This window comes from Labeo rohita, chromosome 11 (genome assembly GCF_022985175.1).
Source record: "Labeo rohita strain BAU-BD-2019 chromosome 11, IGBB_LRoh.1.0, whole genome shotgun sequence".
Classification (NCBI taxonomy): Eukaryota; Metazoa; Chordata; class Actinopteri; order Cypriniformes; family Cyprinidae; genus Labeo; species Labeo rohita.
The window spans coordinates 7,490,974-7,512,678 of record NC_066879.1 but is presented as its reverse complement, the minus strand read 5'-3'; the positions used below and the strand labels follow the sequence as shown (position 1 = coordinate 7,512,678).

The following is a 21,705-nucleotide window of genomic DNA, read 5'->3' as shown; positions in this document are numbered from 1 at the left end:
TGATAGGTGCATGTTCGACATCCACTATTTTTGTATAAGAACCGATTCTCAGTTTGCAACCCTAGTAATAGCAGAAGCACATTTGTTATTTTGATTGAATATTCCGCTTCCCAATTGCAGTCCGCAGTGAAAGCCAGGGATTGGGAGAGAGGCTGAGAGGGCGTGTGTATGTGTGTGTGTGGTTAGCGTGTGACAGACCCCCTCCCTTTCTCCACCCCTTACCAGCACAAACAGCAGTGTGATATTTACATTTCAAACGATATTTACTTCATCTTCACCCTGCTAATTCACAATATTCAGCTTTTCCAGAACCATCTGAGAAATAAGACGCGAATCTGTTGTTTTTCATCCTGGCGAGGACCAATGCAAGGAATCGTTCCTCGTCCTGTCGCTTGTGACATCGGGAATCGCAGGATTATGATGTTTTCTTGAATGTTGTGTCGTGGGAGGTTTGGGGATGGGATCTATGACGCCCTTTGGAAGCTGAAGACCGACTTTGAAAACAGCCTTTATGATCAAGATTACTCCAGCAGACCGAGCAAAAATCATCATATTTAAGATATATCTTCTCGTGAGCGTGAGACATCGATAGATCAATTGAAAATAGACTGAATTTAGACATCAAATCCAGCCCGCAGTGATGCTTCAGTGTCTGGACTGACTTTTAATATGCGCACTCAGACGGAAATGGAAACCTGGACATTTTAAATCATTGATCACTTGGAAGAGATTAATAAACGTAGACTTGCAACCATATCACAGCTCAAGCTGACACCCAGATGTGAAAGTGATCGCGTTTCCTGGGCTTCCCTGATCTGAGGGATTACTTGTATTCTTTATAACAGCAGATCAGTCTTCGGAGGGTCCATCATGCCCACCTCTCGGTCCGGCGCCTGCTCGGTGGAATACTGGGTCGATGGCTCGCGCCGAGATGCGACAGTGGAGGATTTCTATATCATGGGCCCAGAATTAGGCAGGTAAGTACATAACTGAACCACTTTACATTGATTTTTATGTTATTGTGTAAATATATACGTACACACTATGTACATATGGTTTTATTCTTCATTATATGCCGACCTATATAGTGTTTATAACTATACCTGATAGCACACATACATCACCGAGACATCTATTTGACGTCTGCATTTACATCTGGAAGACGTATTTTTTAAAGTGTTTGCTCATCTGCAATACGTCCTATCAAACGTTCCTGTCAGATGTCAAATAGACGTCTATTAGATGTCTTTAAGATGTTTATGATTTGAATGTATGCAAAACTAACATCTTGTCTGTCTGTCGGATATTTGTACACAGCAGATGCTTTCCTGATCAAGTGATCTTTATTCTTATTGAGATACTTGTTTATATAGTAATATAGTTATATAGTTCTTTTTTCCCCTAATATTTAACCATTGACTATAGCCATTCAACATTACAGTATAAATGAGCTATCAATTTTAACATTTAGTAGACTTTAAAAATAACAGCTTCTAATGTACGTGAACTTAAAACAATCTTAACATAAACCTATTTTTTACTAAAATTGTCCGACACGTCGGCGCCGGTAGCTTTGTGGTTAGTGGGTTATCATATACAGCCCAACTGCGATCACGGTGACCCGAGTTCGAATCCCGTCTTAAAGTCCTATACCAATTCCATTCCCCTTTCTTTACCCAATACTTTCTTGTCATCTCTTCACTGTCCTGTCTGAATAACAAAGTAACAAAAAGCCCAAAAATATAACTAATTAAAAAATAAATAAATAAAGCTCCTATATTTTATATACAAAGAGTCCTTAAAGCTACAAAAGTTATTAATTTCCTCTTTTTTCTTTTGTTCTTTGATTAATAGACATCACTGCAGTTGGGTTATTATGGTATTTGCCTGATACTACTTTAAGAGCTGCCGATGAAAATGACACAGATCTGACACGCATGCCCGTAGTTTCAATAGTGCTTTAATATGAAATAATACAGTATGTGCAATTTGAAGTGTGTGTGCTACGAGCACAGTATAACAGCTGACAGGACAGGTAAATTAGTTTTTACTGACATATGGCCAGACAACATCTCATCTGAGCACAGTTCACGGTTGTTCTACTGAAGCTCCTTCATCACCTGTACCTTTCCCGTGCTCGTTTGACTAGCGGCATCAAGATCGCTAAAGATTTTCTTAAAAAAAAAAAAGAAAGAAAAAGAGATAGAAGCTGCAGTTGTGAGTGGGTTGGTCAACCTTAGCCCCGCCTCTGCGTTAAATATTTTTGACGGCATTAAATTAGAAAAAATAATCTCCTGCGTTAGTGCGCTAATTTTGACAGCATAAAATTATAAATAAAAAATACATTAAACATGCAAGTTATTTGACCTATGAACAGGTAAGTTCCTGTTCACTGTGGTGTAATGGTGTTGTTGAGAGGTACACTTTTAGAGATCCACCAAAAAGTGAATATTGATCAAATAATATTGGTTACACCGATTATCAGTCTATTGTTATACTTAACATGTATTTGCCTATAATATGCCTGTGTCTATATGTGAGCAAGTGTTCAGGTTTTGTGTAATAAACAAGGTTATTCTGAACTGCTAATGAATGTTTCTTGTATGTAATTGTCACAGTTAGGGATGGGTGGTTTCTAAACTAATTGAGCTTAAATTTAATCTCCCTTTAGTAAACTAATTATAATGCACTTAATTGAGCACATTAAGGAAGCACCCAATCTTTGCAAATGTCACCAAGTGCTCTAAAATGTCATCATTACCTCCCAGGATGTGGGATACAAAATGTTGAGCCATTGACGCTGTCACCCGATTTTACTCTGGCATCATGGCCGTTCAATCTACAGGCCTCGTTTTCATAAAACGAAATGTTTTTAATGTATCTAGTTGAACTGTATGACAGTGAGTGCTTTGATGTCTATCGCTGATTATGCTGAAGACTCTGATGTGTTGAAGTGTTGGATAACAGGGCAGCAGATGGAGAAATCATGGCCTTCTCTTTGAGTGCTCGTCAGATTGAGTCATTCACTGACCATGAAAAGCAAATACAAGATCTGAGAGACAACATGAAGACACACAAGTACTGTATAGTGTATAACACAATGCAGCCGTGAACAAAATATAAGTCTAGGCAGGTTTATTTTGTGGCTGGAAGTTAGAACTTCCAGTTTAGTTGAATTAAGCGTTCATAAAACCTGCCAATGCGTATTCCCTTCTTCAAGATTTTCTGTCCTCATGGAAACAGATTGTTTAGACTCAGTTGCCATGGACATAATAGTGGTGATGGGGGAGGAAGAATGTAGGTAAGAACCTCCATGATTAGTTGAGCGATGGAGGTCACAGTCGTGAAATGCCAACACTTTTCTTTCGTTGAACATCTTGGTTTTCTGTCACTGTGCAATGTGTTTGCATGGTAATTGCTATGATGCACAGTTATTAAATGTAAGATCTTTATTTAATTAGTACTATATAAAGATTGCTTTGTGTTAACCAACAGGGGAGCCACATCTGTTGTGTTTCGCTGTGAAGAGAAGCAAACTGAGAAACCTTATGCTGTGAAGGTCTTGAAGAAAACCGTAAGTTGAGTTGAAGATATTTTCATTCTTCCTGAAATCTTCCAGAACGACTGTTTGAGGTTCTGTTCATTGTGTCATCACCTCAGATTGACAAGAAAATTGTGAGGACGGAGATCGGAGTCTTGCTGCGTCTCTCTCATCCAAATATTGTAAGATATTTATGCTCACATTGTTCGCATTGTTATGAGATATTTCATGCTCGTTGTATTCTGTGAGAATATGGATAGGCTCGTTCTGACGTGACCATTCTCACTTTGTTTTCATTCAGATTCGTTTGAAGGAAATTTTCGAAACCGAGACGGAGATCTTTCTCATCCTAGAGTTGGTCACAGGTGGAGAGCTCTTTGACAGGTATGATGTGCTACATAAATTAGAGGCAATTCAAATGTGAAACAGGATTTATGATATTCATCATCTGCGTAAAGAAATAGTTCACCCAAAAAATGAGAATTCTGTCATCGCTTACCTCGTTTTGATCTAAATCTTTATGATTTTTTTAAAAGTTTAGTGTATTTTATTTACACAAACATAAAATATCTACAATAAAAACAAACAATAAAAAGAAAAATGTTTTGTTTGTTCAAACAATAAAAGTCAGTGGGGTCCAAAACAACGCTGAAAAAAACAACTTTGAGTGTACCGAAAAAAATTAATTATGTTTATATTTTATATACAAATATAGAATTTGTTCATATATTTATTATTTATATTTTTTGTTTTTCTAATTGAGATTTTTTAGCTTTATTTTTGTTTCAGTTTTAATTTTAATAATTGTATTACTCCAACTTAAACATATTTATTTTAGAGCTATCAAACAATTAATCACGATTAATCACATATAAAATAAAAGTTTGAGTTTGCCTAATATATATGTGTGTACTGTGTGTAATTATTATGTATATATATAAATACAAACACATTCATGTATATATTTAAGAAATATTTGCAAGTATATGTATTTATTATAATTATTATATAGTTTGAAAATATTTTGTACATAACATATTTCTCTTAAATATATATATATATATATACACACATTAATTTGTGTGTATTTATATATGCATAATAATTACACACAGTACACACACATATATTAAGGCAAACTCAAACTTTTATTTTGAATGTGATTAATCGCGATTAATCGTTTGACAGCCCTATTTCATATTATTTATTAATGTTTTATTTATTATTGTTTTATTTTCCACCTAATGTTTCATCTAACACATTTTTGGGAATTAAAATAAAGGTGAAAAAATATAAATAGGTAATTTAAAAAAAAAGCAATATTTTTCTTATACCTAAATATTAATTTTAGTTTTAGTTAACCGTGACAACACTGCACAGAAGAAAGAAAATCCAGAATTAGAAGAGGTTCAAGAAATGCTGACAAGGACAACTATCTCAAGAAGCAGTTGTCTCAGTGTGATTTACTGCTTGAAGATTATCAAAAGATTATCTGCTAATGATACGATGAGGGCCAAATGTTTCTCCTTAGATCTTGCGGTGGTCTCCAGCACAGGAATCTCATTTATTCTTTATCGTCAACACCTCCCGGCTCAAGTTCTTCCAGCTCAGTGGGCTTTCTGTCTGTTCTTCTACCCAGCAGTGAGACGTAATTGAATAAAACAAGTTCCCGATAATTGGTTTAAGTGGGTTTGGTGCAGAGCAGGAGCAGGATGTGTTTGCCTACACACATCTACACACTGCTAAACAGAGCACTAAATGCTGCCAGATCCACACACACAGACGCCTAAACATCAGCTGTTCATGTTTGAAAACATATGATGGTCTATATACGTGCTACGTGTGATTTTTAATGCTGAATTTGTCTCTGAGATGGTCATGTGTTGTTTCAGGATCGTGGAGAGAGGCTACTACAGCGAGAGAGATGCAGCTCATGTTATCAAACAGATCCTGGAGGCTGTGGCGGTAAGACCAAATGAATCATGGGATATAAAATGTGCTTTTCACCCACACAGAGATTTTCTATTCATGTTTGAAAGGCAATAATGGTAATGTGGATGTTTAGCTTTAAAGAGGAACACAAATGGCTCTTTTGAAGTAAAAGAGTCTGATGTACTGGGTAGATGTACTCTAATATTCTCAATACAAAAGTGCAAAAATGCTGCTTTCAGAAATATAGGTATATTAGTCTGTACTAAATAATGACAGCATGAATTATGCATGTACAAGTTGGATAATCATAACCATTTACAAATAGAAGTCTGAAAGAAATATTCTGTTTGAAATACTTAACAGCATTTTTGTTAACATCAGAATACTGAGTGTTTTGGTACTATAGCAACAAGATGTAAACAATATGCATGTTAACATGATTTTAGTGGGGGAAATTGCTTTCAAACCTTATCTCTGTTAAATGATAAGCAGTTTTACCACTTCGTTAACATGGCAACAGAAAGCCATATATACGCTAAAATGACCATAAACAAGAACAGAATCACTTTACAGCTCCAGTACACTAGTTTTAATGGAAAAGCTAATGTGTGTGCTTTCATACAACTATACGCTTCGCATTTCTGCTTTTACATTCTTGAAAAAAAATTGGCACAGTTTACTTCCATTTTAACTGCCTCATCATAATGTTGATTTTTGCTTTTCTTTAAAGATAACAGGGCATGTAACAAAATGATTATTCCACATATGCTGTCCGTTGAAGGGATAGTTCACCCCAAAAATGAAAATTATCCCATGATTTACTTATCATCAAGCCATCAGAGATGTATATGACTTTCTTCTTTCAGACAAATACAATCAGAGTTATAAAAATGTCCTGGCTCTTCCAAGCTTTATAATGGCAGTGAATGGCTGTTGAGATTTTAAAGGGGTCATCGGATGCCCATTTATCACAAGTTGATATGATTCTTTAGGGTCTTAATAAAAAGTCTACAATATACTTTGGTTAAAAATTCTCAATGGTTGTGTGAAACAACACCCTTTTTACCTTGCAAAAGGTTGTTCTGCAAAAATCATCCCATTCTGATGGATTGTTCCTTTAAATGCAAATGAGCTCTGCTCGCCCCGCCCCTTTCTTGGAGCTGTGCTCTGAGAGATTGTATGCTTTAGACACATATTAGCCACACGTTTAGCCGCTAAACTTCCTAACTAGCACATTATTAGGAAAGGTGATTGCAGAGATTCATGAAAAAAACCTTATACTCACTTCTGCTGTAGGTGAAGCTGGATCACGAATAAATAAATGTCAGAGGATTTCGATATAAGCCAAGAGGAGACTGGTTTGCCTTTCTTGTAAACAAAATTTGGTTCTTGCAAGACTAGCATATTCTCACCAGAGCTTACGCTACACACGTCTTACAACAGTTAGCAGGAGCTAGAAATTACAGTTTATAAAATTTTAAATAAGGATATTTTTCTTACACAAATGCATTGATTGACTTCAGAAGGCTTATATTAACCCCCTGGGGTCATGTGGAACACTATTTATGATAAGATGGATGCACTTTATTGGACTTCTATTTGAGTACTGAATATCAACAACCATTCACTTCCATTATAAAGCTTGGAAGAGCCAAGACAATTTTTTATTTTTTTTTCTGTATTCATCTGAAAGTCATATCACCTAGAATAGCTTGAGGGTGAGTATATCATGGGGTAATTTTCATTTTTTGGGTGAACTATCCCAAAAATATATTTAACTTCTATAGAGTGCATTAGTCACTTAGTTCAACTGTATTGGTTCTGGAAGTATTTTCAAAAAAAAGTTTTTTGTTAAAGCATTATAAACCATGAATAAGCAATGAAAATCTGACAAAAAGGCAAAGTTAAAAGACTGTGTACATAATAGCTTTAGTGAGGTAAACTACAACCCCATGAAGCACTGCAAATGACATTAATCAAATTAAAAATGCTAATTATATACATATATATATATATATATATATGTATAATCAGAAGTTGCGCTAGACTTCAACATTGTCCGTCATTTTGACAGACAGGGTCGTAAAAAAATCCCGTCATAATCTATTATTAACCGCCATTTTAATTTTCAGATTTTAATCAGAATAACACATTTAATTACTTTCATTTTTTTTCACATTTTCGTTTTTAATTATGAACCTACAGGACGATAGCGCAGTGTTTAAAAAAATACGTTAGGGCTGGGTTAAAAAAAAAAAAAACAATTTCTCGATTTTAATAGATACTCATTTTAATGAACCAATATCGATTCTTAAATCAACAATCGATCTCTTGGTCTATGTTGTTTTCAGTTTATGAATGGACAGTACATAGTGTGTCTTCCTTCCAATAAATTGCAATAGGCTAGGCTTTGTGTTACTTTTGATATGAAACAAAGTCTCAGATTTCAAATTCTGTCAATTTCATTAGGAAATTCAAGCAATAAATACCGTTTTGGCGCTCTTTAATGTGGAGTGATAGATCGTTGTAGCTTCTGGGTACTCGCCTGTGCCTAATCAAACGCATAGTAAAACATTCGTGATAGTGATCCTCAATGTAATCCATCAAAATGACAGACGGCCTTCAGATTTTTCCGTCACTGATAAAAAATTTCCATCAATGATGAAGATTTTTCAGTTAACGCAAACTCTGATATATATATACATATATATATATATATATATATATACAATTTGGGGGCCTCGATTACATCATTTAAGTGGGAGGAGCATCTCTTTTTACAGCATCATGGGTAATGTAATGGATAATTTTAAAAATCAGCTGAATGAATATGAACAAATGTCTTCAACAAAAACATATCAGTCAATTAACAAGCTCAGAACTCTCAACAGGTCTGTCTTTAAAGGTTTATTAGTTATTGTTAAAAATCTATTTTGCTATGGAGAAAATGATGGAGTTTTTACTTCCGGAACTCGACTGTTGTGCTCTATTGTATCATCATATCATGTTATTTGGTCATATTTTTTACCTTATATTAAAGGCACCGTATCATACCGTATCATCCCTTTTTTCCCTAAGGTATTGTAATGTTGCTCACAATTATATTTTACACTACATTTTCTAACCTCTCACTAATCCTTAGAAATACACTATTTTTTCTGCTACCGTATTTTTAAAGGATTTGTTCACCCAAAAATAAATATCCTGTTCTTAATTACTCACCCTCATGTTGTTCCAATCCCATAACCTTCATTCATCTTCAGAACACAAATTAAGATATTTTTGATGAAATCTGAGAGCTTTGTGACTCTGCATAGACAGCAACTGACACATTTAAGGCCTAGAAAGGTAGTAAGTCCATGAAAAGTAAAATCGTCCATGAGACATCAATGGTTCAATGGTAATATTATAAAACTACAAGAATACCTTTTGTGTGCAAAAAAACAAAAATAACTTTTTTCAACAATGTCTTCTCTTCTGTGTCAGACTTTAACACATTCACGAAAATATCACAACGCATCCGTGTGGAGCTGCTGACACAGGAGCCGGTGTTCTGACATAGAACGTCCATCTGTCTTAGTTCATCATCTGTATATTCTGGTTCAAAAAAGTAAGGCTGGGCAAAAAATTGCAAGTCATCCTCTCTGTCGAAATCTTAAAACATGTTTACGAAGACTGTTTTATGTACAGTATGCATCTTCTTCTGTTTGTAAACAAGGACGCTGTCAGGACTCTAGCTCCTGTGTGAATGGCACTGAAAGCTGACATGGAAGAGAAGAAACGTCATGAAATTAAAGTTGAACCACTGATGTCACATGGACTATTTTAACAATGTCCTTACTACCTTTCAGGGTCTCGAATGTGTCAGTTGTGTTGCTGTCTATACAGGGTCAGAAAGCTCTCGGAGTTCATCAAAAAATATCTTAATTTGTATTCTGAAGATGTTCAAAGGTCTTACAGGTTTGGAACAACATGAGGGTGAGTAATTAATGACAGAATTTCATTTTTGGGCAAACGGTCTCTTTAAAGGTATGGTAGCTGAAAAAAAGTTTATTACTGAGGATCAGAGATTGGTTAGAAAATATAGTGTAAAACATAACTGTGAGCAACATTACAATACGAAAAAAAAAACGAAATGCCACAAAATGTATGATACGGTGCCTTTAATGTGAAGTAAATAATATGACCAAATAGCATAATATAATGATACGTGTCATGAGGGACAGCAGTTATTTTAATGTATTCTCAGCCGGAGGATTACTGTGTATGTGTTGGCCTGGCTGAACACATGTCCAGCGATGGGCTGACAGTGAAGGGGTTTGGAGATGTGGGTCAGTCTTGTCGTCACTCAAAAGCGAACGGTAGAGTAAGCGGATATGTGTGCAGAGCTGCTAGTGAAAAATAATCTTCTCAGGGAAAAAAAAAAAAAAAAAACATTGCAATTTTTTTTTCCCCCGGCTTTTAATCTCCCTGAGCAGGAGGAATGTGGGCTGGCGTTACATAACAGTTCAGCAATCTGACAATGAAGCAACAATGTGGAGGCCACATTTATGTGTCGAATGTTTGTGTGTGTTCTGATCGGATATGTTTAATCCACACTGTCTATGATATAATCTTTAGGGCTTGATTGTGACATAAGGTTTATGTATGTGCATATATGATGATTTTGGGAAATCTTTGCATTTGTCTCTGACATGTTTTCACCAGGACCTCGCTAGCTTAGGACTGTGCGATATGGCAGAAAATATTCACAATATTTTTTTCCTTATCGTACATTGTTGATATTGATGTTTATTTACCATTAATGGGGAAGAAAATGCTTTCCATATGTTTGTTAGACCTTTTAAATGAATGCAAACATAACTTTGTTCCCCATAAAAACCTATTTTATTTTCCTCTAAATTCTGTTTTTCATTTTATTTTTTAATTGTGTTCTATTATTTAATACAAAATTATCATCAGAAATGAATTAAATAAATTATTATTATATCATTAACAATGTGATTACTCTTTTAAAAAGTAAGCAAATTAAATTGCAACACTTAATTTACAACAAAATATTGCTTTTTTCTTTTGTGAAATAGGATGCTGGATAACAGAACTTTATAAATTAAAGGATTAGTTCATTTCCAGAATAAAAAATTCCTGGGAATTTACTCACCCCCATGTCATAAGATGTTCATGTCTTTCTTTCTTCATTCGAAAAGAAATTAAGCTTTCTGAGGAAAACATTCCATTCCAACAATCCATATAGTGGACTTCAATGGTGGCCAACAGGTTGAAGGTCCAAAATGCAACTGCAAAGAGCTACACAATCCCAGCCGAGGAATAAGGGTCTTATCTAGCAAAACGATTGTTCATTTTCTAAAAAATAAAATGAAAATTTATATACTTTTTAACCACAAATGTTTGTCTTGCACTAGCTGGACTTCACACATTATGTAGTCACATTGGAAAGGTCACGTGTGATGAAGTGAAGTGTGATAAAGTCAAACATCTTTTTTTTTTTTTTTACAAAAAGGGTAAAACAACAATGTTGGATGATTTTGAAGTTAAAGGACAAAATAAGATGGAGTTTCTTTGCGTGAGATTACGTAATGCATAAAGTTGTGGATGTGCATTGCAGAGCTGCTGCAAAGCTAGCATTTGTGGTTAAAAAGTATATAAATTTGTATTTTTTTTGGAATGACCGATCGTCTAGCTACATAAGAGACTTATTCCTTGGCTGGGATCATGCAGAGCCCTTTAAAGCTGCATTGAAACTGCAATTTGGACCTTTCACCCATTGATCCCCATTGAAGTCCACTATAAGAAGAAAATTTTTCATCTTAATTTCTTCAGATTAGCCTAAACTTTTATTTTGGCGGTGTAAAGCAGGTGAATTGAGTCACAGAGCAGCTCTGGAGATTAAGTTTACATGTTCATGTCTCATATATCAGGAAGACAGGCACTGAAAACACTGTGAAGCATCACGTGTTTGCGTTTATGTAGTAGACGAAACTAGAGATGGGCGATGTGGGTTTAAAAATGTATCACAATAATTTCTGTTATTATTGCGATAACGATATCAATGACGATAATTTGGGGAATCCTGTTTCTTTAGAGAAAAGTATTATCTTTTCTATTTTTACCCAAAATAAAGCAGAACTGAGTACACACATACAATGTACAATGTAATGACTGTTTAATTCACTGGTAGCCGGAGGGCGCCCTTGCACAGAATCTCCACATATGCTTTATAGCAGAAGTAATCCCAGCAAACACGGAACGTTCCCCTAAAGTTCCCATTTAGTTATTTTTTTTGGGAACCAAATGAGAACATTCTAGGAACATTCCCTGCAGGTTATTTTTTGGTTTAATTTTATAACCTAAAAACAACCTTCCCAGAACGTTCCCTGCAGGTTATTTTTTAGCTTTTATTGTTATAACCTACAGAGAACATTCCCAGAATGTTCCCTGCAGGTTATTTTTAGGTTTTATTTTTATAACCTACAGAGAACGTTCCAAGAACGTAAAACATAAAATCTGGGCTGTGGTACTTCTAATCTTACATATCTTACATATTACAAATAAGACAAATCTAGCATATTAAAGAATAATTTAAACTCATTTAATGTTCCTTATGATGGTTAAATGTGCTCCGAGTATCTGTAAGGATTAAACAATAGTTTAAAACAAGACATGGTTTGTAGCAGTGATTTTTGAGGTCCAGACCCGTCCGACTTCCATACCGCTTACTACGGGACGCGGGAATGCTGACGTACGGCTGTGGTATCAGAGTGAAGAGGTTAGGAGAACATTCTGGGAACCTTCAGAGAACTTTCAGGGAACCTTCTAGGAACATAAATAGAACATTCCCTATTGGTTATTAAGTGTTCCCGGAACGTTCCCAGTAGGTTCCCAGAAAGTTCCCCTAACCTACAGGGAATGTTCCATTTACAATAAGAAAACTTTCCTGTCTAACCAACAGGAAACGTTCTTGGGAACATTCTGGGAACCAAAAACTAACATTCCCAGAACGTTCTGGGAACCAAAAAGTGTTAGCTGGGATAGTACTGACGACGCTCCAGGAAATCTCTAATCCACTTATCGCTGTAGCTGAATGGAACGAAGATAGAGAAATTTTAACTGAGGAAACCTGACAATAAACATACGATTACTACAATATATGGTTTGTCTGTGTTCTTCAAGCAATCTTGGATATTTTTCTAAGGATAAAGTATATTTATATTGGAATGCTAATCGACATAGCTTTTATAATTCTGTGATATGAAGCCACGTCTGATCGCAAAAGGTTATTTCAAACACTCAACTATGTTATGAAGTCAATTTAGAGAAAAGGCATGTCAATAAATGATATCTTTGTTGGACAACAGGTTTGTAAACAGGCTCATACACATGCAAAGCTGTATAGCACATGTGCTACTGCAGACTTTATCGCAATTATCGCGGGAAGACTAATTCGTATCAAAGGGAATTTTTTCACCAGTAACGTTATATCGCAAATGATAAGGTATCGCCCATCCCTAGACTATAACACACTCACACAAAGGCACACAGAACATGCAGACTTATTAGCCACATGCACTGACCGACTATTATCGTGTTTATTTCTGCTGTGTGATCGCTTTAAGATTAATCCATATCAAGTAGAAATGTCCAGAGCTTATTATTATTATTAACAAATTTTATTGCAATGTCAATATGATATCGTTTATCACCCAGCCCTAGCTCAGCTAGCTCAAAAATGCTATTCTGACTTGACAACTGTATAGCAGCCTGCTAAATCTAGTCAGAACACCTTGCTAACCACAAATGCACTCACATTTAGCTTTGTTTCTAATTTCCTAAATGATTTGGCCTGATATTTAAACGTCAAATAAAAACAACACCATCTTAACCCTGTTCAAACATCTTACATGGTAATTAATTAAATCTTTACAATGTAATAAAACTCCAGAAGCTTATTTCAGCAGAGCACGGAGAGTGTAGTAGAACTGATTCACCTCCGGTTTTCACACTAGTCATGTGCGTTAACACACAAGAGTGACTCCTGCCGCCTTCAATTTACACTTCTGCCAAACACTTTCTGTACTTTATCAGGTTCTGCTGGGCTCACATTTACTAGGAAATCATTGTCTCCTCGCCCGCCATGATGCACTATTATATTTTTGGAATTGTGTTAAAGGAACAACATCTGTCTTGTGCCTACGAACACAAAATTAATTAACACGGCCTGACACCGTATGAGTCATCCCCGCACTTATCAGACTGCAGATCACAGACACCCATGCTCTGATAATGGAGAACGACCCCATGATCTCAACAGAGTGCTAGAAAACCTCTTCAGGGAAGACAGGAGGTTTAAAAGGTTCAGGCATCTCTCATCCCAGAGACAGTCTGCTATTTGCAGCGCTGAAAACTGTGTCTGGAGCCCAGAGATGATTTGTTAAAGAAGTAGTTCAGGCAAAAACGACAATTCTGTCGTGTCTTTTCAAACTCGTATGACTTACTTGCTTCTGTGGAACACAAGTGGAGACATTTTAAAGAATGTACTTCAAAGAAAATAAAAATTGTTACTTAAAATAAAATAATATATGAAAAAACTTAAATGTACTTAAAAGTGTTATGCGAAAATTTGGGAACCCTTTGCAGAATCTGTGAAAAAGTGAATAAGAGAGACCATACAAAATGCATGTAATATTTATTTAGTACCGTCCTGAGTAAGATATTTTACATAAAAGATGTTTACATACAGTCCACAAGAAAAAAAAAAAAATAGCAGATATTATTAAAATAACCCTCTGCAAAAGTTTGGGAACCCTTGGTTCTTAATGCTGTGTGTGGTTACCTGGATGATCTACGACTGTTTTTTTTTTTGTTGTTGTTGTTGTTTTTTTTTTTTGTTTTGTGATGGTTGTTCATGAGTCCCTTGTTTGTTCTGAACAGAAAACTGAAGAATCTGCAGGACCTGGAAGATTTTTCTCAAGAACTGTGCTCAGTTCTGAACAGTTAAACTGAGCACTGTTCTTGAGAAAAATCTTCCAGGTCCTGCAGATTCTTCAGTTTTCCAGCATCTTTTGTATATTTGAACCCTTTCCAGCAGTGACTGTATGATTTTGAGACCCATCATTTCAAACTGAGGACAACTGAGGGACTCAAACCCAACTATTAAAAAGGTTTGAAATATTCAGATGCTCCAGAAAGAAACACAACACATAAAGAACTGGGGGGTGAACACTTTTGAACAGGATGAAGAATGTTCACATTTTTCTTACTTGTTGAAATAATCATTTTTTCTATTTAGTACCGCCCTTCCAAAACAACAGAAGATAGTTCCATGTTTCCCGGAAGACAAAATTAAGTACATACATCGGATATACCTCACACTATTAAAGAAATATCTGTCTCTAATTCAAAAGACTTAACTCTGGTGGTATTTCCTTCTTTTAAAGCTTGAAATTTCAATTTATTGTGAATGCATGGAAAAGAACAACAACCATTTTTTAAAAAAATATTCCTTTCCTGTTTCACAGAAGAAAGAAAGTCATACAGGTTTGGAATGACATGAGAATGAGTAAATGAGAACAGAATTTAAATTTTTCAGACAGCTATGCCTGTGAAGTGAGGAGACACTGAATACCCAGATCTGTCTCTGCCTTCATGACAGCTGTTTTAACAGAGAACTGCTCCAGACTGCCTCAGTGAACTCATCTTCCCCACCTACACTCCATCAGGACTTCAGAGATGCGAGGATGTCATCTACAGTCACACACAATGAGACACACAAACATGCTCCTCCTGGAGCTGTATAATAAGTCCTAATGAATTCAATAAACATAACAAATTACCTATTAGAGTAGGCCTGCTAAATGAGGGGCTGATTACTCTCCGAGATGAAGAAAAATTCTCATTTTTCAATGTTGCCGCAATCACATTTGGCAGGTTTTTACTGTTGATCCAGTTAATCCATGATGCTCCTTCCATGATTTAGTAAAATCCTACAGATTCCATTGAAATTCAACAAGAAAACTTTGTCTTAAATGGAGAGTGCACATAAAATTGAAAATTCTGTCCTCATTTTACTCTTTACCCTTACGTCGTTCCAAACCTGATTTGCCTTCTTCTGTGGAACACTAAAGATATGTTATTTCAAGTATGGTTTTAGATAACTATTGTAACTCTGGTTGTGATATGTCTGTTCTTTCTCTGTTGCAGTACTTACATGAGAATGGAGTTGTTCACAGAGACCTCAAACCAGAGAATCTCCTCTATGCTGACTTGTCAATAGATGCACCTCTTAAGATAGGTAACAAACTGTATACTTTCTGTAAATTGAAACTGAACAGTGAACTCTTACATTAATGAATGGGTTTTATTGATTCAATCTTTTCTGTAATGTCCACAGCGGACTTTGGTCTGTCTAAAATAATCGATGAGCAAGTGACGATGAAGACAGTGTGCGGGACCCCCGGCTACTGCGGTGAGTCAGAATTTAAGATATGACATTATCTTTGTTATGTTTCAAGCACGATATTAATGATTTCCTTATTTTTATATGTACCGCTAAGATGAAAGTCATTTAGTTGTCCGCAAGCAAGCTAATTCTAGTGAATGACTAATAAAGTTTCATCAGCCAATTTATTTGCAATCATTTGCCTCTATTCTCACATCCACTCAGCTCCTGAGATCCTCCGAGGAAACGCTTATGGTCCTGAGGTTGACATGTGGTCGGTGGGAGTCATCCTTTATATTCTGTGAGTAATACGTTAATGTTTAATTTATTTAGTAGATGCTTTTATCTGACTTGCAAATGCACAAAATTCCAGTATTTCTCTGAAATATGCGAGGAACAGTTTGAAAATTGACATCACTGTTCCCTTAAAGAGATAGTTCACCCAAAAATGAAAATTTTGTTATTAATTACTCACCCTCATGTCGACCTTCATTCATCTTTGGGACACAAATTAAGATATTTTTGATGAAGTCCAAGAGCTTTCTGACCCTGCATACACAGCAACGCAACTGACACGTTCAAGGCCCAGAAAGGTAGTAAGGACATCATTAAAATTGTCCATGTTGCATCAGTGGTTTAATAAGCAGCACAACTCTTTTCAACATTTAGCAGCAGATCAGCATATTAGAGGGATTTCTGTGATCATGTGATACTGAAGGAGGAGTAATGATGCTGAAAATTCAGCTTTGTATCACAGAACTAAATTACTTTTAAAATATATTAAAATATAAAACAGTTATTTTGCATTTTAATTATATTTTACCATTTTTACTGTTTTTTTTATCTCCTCCTTGTATTTTCGCTATTATGAGTGTGTTTCCCCTTCACTTCATTGGTCAAATTATAAATTGCATTTTCTCTGCTCTCTGCTTCTGTTCTTTCCTTCTCCACCCTCAGGCTGTGTGGGTTTGAACCATTTTTCGATCCAAGGGGGGATCAGTACATGTACAGTCGCATTCTGAACTGTGATTATGAGTTTGTCTCCCCCTGGTGGGATGAAGTCTCTCTCAATGCCAAGGATCTGGTGAGTATCATGTGCTCACACATCATTATTGTCCTGTTTGTAATGCTGATGATGTTCATGTGCTGCAGATTGATTTCGAATGAGATGAGAGAGAACAGTATCGCCATCAAAATATAAACCGCCGACTCAGATGTTGATTTGATTATACAATCACCTGAGCTTTCCCGCTCTTGGTTTATTCACCGTTAGCTGTTGGTTATGTTTGTTTGATGCTGTCTGTAGGTTAGCAAGCTCATAGTGCTGGACCCTCATAAACGCCTCACGGTGAAACAGGCTCTGGAGCACCCATGGGTGCTTGGAAAAGCAGCACGATTCTCCCACATGGACACAACACAAAGGAAGCTACAGGAATTTAATGCTCGGCGCAAATTAAAGGTCAGCCATCAATAGCTATGTTTTGGGACTGATAAATAAGTGTCCACAATAAAGACAAAAAAACTCTTTTAAAGGAGAAGTTCACTTCCAGAACAAAAATTTACAGATAATTTACTCACCCCCTTGTCATTAAAGAAGTTCATGTCTTTCTGAAATGATGTTTCTTGAGGAAAACATGTCAGGCTTTCTCTCCATATAGTGGACTTCTATGATGCCCACAAGTTTGAACTTCCAAAATGCAGTTTAAATGCAGCTTCAAGGGGCTCTAAACTATAAGAAGAAGGGTCTTATCTAGTGAAAAGAAAAAAAAACAAAAAAAAATGTACAATTTCTATGCTATTTAACCTCAAATGCTCGTCCTGTCTAGCTCTGTGATGTGCATGTGTAGTCTGTGTAGTCCGGGTCAATACAGTTAGGGTATGTCGAAAAACTCCAATCTCATTTTCTCCTTCAGCTTCAAAATCATCCTACATCACGGCAGAAGTACAGACCCAGTGTTTACAAAGTCGAAGTGCAAAGAAGATTAAACGTCTTTTACAACAAAGGTAAAACAGCAATGTAGGATGATTTTGAAGTTGGAGGAGTAAATGAGATCGGAGTTGTTCAACATACTCTAATTGTATTGAACCGGATTGCACAGGGCAAGTGCAGAGCTAGACAAGATGAGCATTTGAGGTTAAAAAAATATATTAATTGTAAATAAATAAATAACAGATTGTTTCGCTAGATAAGACCCTTCTTCCTCGGCTGGGATCATTTAGAGCCCTTTGAAGCTGCATTTAAACTGCATTTTGGAATTTCAAACTTTTCAAACTTGCAGGCATCATAGAGACCACTATATGGAGAACATTGCTGAAATGTTTTCCTCAAAAAAATAATTTCTTTATGAATGAAGAAAGAAAGACATGAACATCTTGGATGACAAGGAGGTGAGTAAATTATCTGTAAATTTTTGTTCTGGAAGTAAACTCTACTGCAGTTTTTACAAATGTTCTCTTTGTATTTAAGTTGCTTTCATATCATTTTAATTTTAATAAGTTAAATTTCCATATTTTAATTACTTTCATACCTTTTTCAAGAAAAATGTAAAGGATTAGTTCACTTCCAGAATAAAAATGTCCTGTTAATTTACTCACCCCCATGTCATCCAAGACGGTCCTGTCTTTTCAGTCGAAAAGAAATCAAGGTTTTTGAGGAAAACACTTCAGGATTTTTCTCCATATAATGAACTTCAGTGGGGATCAACGGATTGAAGATCTAAATTGCAGTTTCAATGCAGCTTCAAAGGGCTCTACACAATCCCAGCCAAGGAATGAAGGTCTTGTCTAGTGAAACAATCGTCATTTTCTAAAAAAAAAAAAGAAAAAAAGAATAATACTAAAATTTATATACTTTTTAATCACAAAAATCGTGTAGAGCCCTTTTAAGCTGCATTGAAAGTCCAATTTGGACTTTTAACTGTTGGCTTCCATTGAAGTCCACTATATCGAGAAAAATCCTGGAATGTTTTCCTCAAAAATCTTAATTTCTTTTAATTCTTTAAACATTTATTTTCATTGCTGCATTAGTTGTCAATGATGTCATTGACATTTAAAGTCATTTAAAATGAAAATTCTGTCATCATTTACTCACCCTCAAGTTATTTTAAACCTGCATTAGCTTCTTCTGTGAAACATGAAATAGGATGTTTTGAAGAGTGTTGGCAACCAAACAGTTTCTGGTCCCCTTCTGCCTTCCATACTATGGAAAGAAGTACTATGGAAGTCAGTGGCTGCCAGGCAAATGTTTGGTTGCACACGTTCAGAATACCTTCTTCTGAGTTCAGAAGAAAGAAACACAAACAGGTTTGGAAAAACTTGAAGGTGAGTAAATAATGACAGAATTTTCATCTTTAGGTTAAATATTGGATCATTTCCTGTTTAAGAATATGATTTCTGTGGTTTTTAATACAACAATCTTGAGTATTTTACTGAACCAGTCCACAGTAATCATTAATTTCTCTATCCACAGGCTGCTATGAAAGCTGTGGTCGCCACAAGCCGGATGCACGAGGGTTCACGACGGCGGACGGACAGCTGCGAGATGCCCAACGCCGATAAGACCTCACGCCAGAGCAGCATACAGAAGGACAACACACTGGATTCTCACAGACAGCCCATTCCCATTAAAGAAGGATCTGAGCAGGTTGAAGACGGGGCCACGAGTCCCTCGAATCCCCCCCCCTCCAACCTACACATAAATCCAAACCTTCTGTCCTATCCGGGCCCATGCCCACTCGCCCACCCCTGATAGCAGAGGGACACAGGCAGGCCTCCGTCCTTCCGAAGGCTCCAGTGGTTCGGCCCAGGGTGCCCAAGAAGAGCTGCTCAGTGGATCCAGGAGGCAAACACGAGCCTTCGGCGGTGAGCACCACCCCACCCAGTCCCAAAAACCTCAGTAATGGTTTCTCCATGAGCGTGGAGGCGAGCAGCAGTACGGCAGAATGTCAGTAGCTTGGATTCTCATGGAAGACAAACGGGGACAAAGACGATGCTTTTAAAACACACTGAGAATTTCTTCTTCTCCTCTTCCATTTTTGCCATGGGATATTTTGATACGGGACTGACACGATGAGCTGTTTCTCAAAGCTCTTCGTATGGAGGCATGTGGCTTTCGTGGCAACTTTAGGTTAGCAGCACAGCGAACATAGTCGTTTTTCTCTTTGCACAAGCATTGTGAATAAGATTGTCTCTCATCTGAACTGAAATTCATTTTGCTCTTCTTTTGCTATCATATGCAACTGTTCATACAATCCTATTCTCTCTCTAAAGGTAGTGAGGATCATGTATCTGTGATGTTGTGATAGTATATATTTCTTTAGGAATGATCGCTAAAAGACCCTAAAATTTGTATTGCATACACTATTGATAAATGAATATATATAGATAAATATATATAGATATTAAAAATGTATCTTTATATGTCTTTTCCCCCATTTTAATTCAACCTTTTTTTTATTAGCACACTACAAAAAATGCTTCAATTGTTTCTAAAAGCTCAGACTAATGAAAGGATATGACAGAATGCCACAGTCAAGGATTATGTTTCTCCCGGCTCATCTTTGGCAGTTTATCGGCCATCAAATCGAATTGATGTCATTCAGGGTTAGCACGCTGATGTGCGATTCAGTCGCCCCCTTCTTCAACATCTGGGAATGTTTTATTGAAAATCGCACCTAAACTGCCACTGTACTATAAGAAATCTTCTCTATGAGGTGGAAATAATACAACTAGTATGCTTCAGCCACACTGTCTACCTCTTCTACTGTACAGGGGCTTCCAGCTTCTCAAATAGGAAATTCTGTAGAGATCTACTCTTAGGATAGAAGGCATGGAAGAATATTTTACAATGTTGAATGTCGAAGGGCTGTTTTTTGTGAACTTTATGTAGGCTAAATTTATCTGCCTCTATGAACATGTAACAGCATTGCAAAATGTTTCAGTATATAATATAGTCGCTTCTCTCATGCTACTTTATTTCGATCTTTGCCAAACAAGAATGCTTTGTACATATCGCTGACATAAACAGTAGCCTAATTAAACATCACTGGAACATTATGGTTATGTATGAATAATATTAATATTTTGCAGTTAAGCTAAATCACTTAATTCTGTGTTCAATTGCAAGCCAGTGTAGATGCTGTTTATGTTTAAGCAGGAGTTTCCATGTTTCCAAGATTAATAAATCGTGCTATCAGATGCTTTCTACTTTTTGAAGTGAGTTTATATGCTTTTTTGTTGCTCATATGCTGACAGTGACAATTTTTGATGTATACATTGATCAATTGTTGAAGCAGCATAGCGAAATATTCTTGTCTAATTTAATAATGAGTTTAAGAAAGGGTATTTATTAACCTCAGTTTAAATTAAACATTCCTAAGAGTATTCATGGGATAATCAAGTAGTAACGACGACAAACATCTTTTTCTTTAACGTGGATGTAAGTCTATGGGTGAGACTTCTGGTTCATTGTCCTACAGAGTGTTTTCAAGACGCGTCATCAGTTGGCCATATGAGACCCTGGACCACAAAACCAGTCATAATTAGCACGGGTATATTTGTAGCAATAGTCAAAAATACATTGTATGGGTCAAAATGATCTTTTTTTATGCCAAAAATCATTAGGATATTAAGTAATGTCATGTCCATGAAGATATTTTGTAAATTTCCTACCATAAATATATCAAAACTTAATTTCTATTGCTAAGAACTTTATTTGACAACAAATTTTCTCAATATTCAGATTTTTTTGCACCCTCAGATTCCAGATTTGTAATCT

The 21,705-nt window shown here is 36.1% G+C and overlaps 1 protein-coding gene across 1 annotated transcript; it reads left to right on the top strand.

The window, feature by feature from the left end:
* Positions 1-204: 204 nt before the first annotated feature.
* si:ch73-60h1.1 (calcium/calmodulin-dependent protein kinase type IV) lies at positions 205-21,125 on the top strand. The gene is given in 12 exon segments (XM_051122658.1): positions 205-977; positions 3,496-3,574; positions 3,661-3,723; positions 3,843-3,925; positions 5,434-5,506; positions 15,692-15,782; positions 15,882-15,956; positions 16,155-16,230; positions 16,887-17,013; positions 17,236-17,388; positions 19,399-19,612; positions 19,615-21,125. Coding segments are annotated over 12 exon segments (1,407 nt in total). The 5' UTR covers positions 205-870; the 3' UTR covers positions 19,881-21,125.
* Positions 21,126-21,705: the final 580 nt, after the last annotated feature.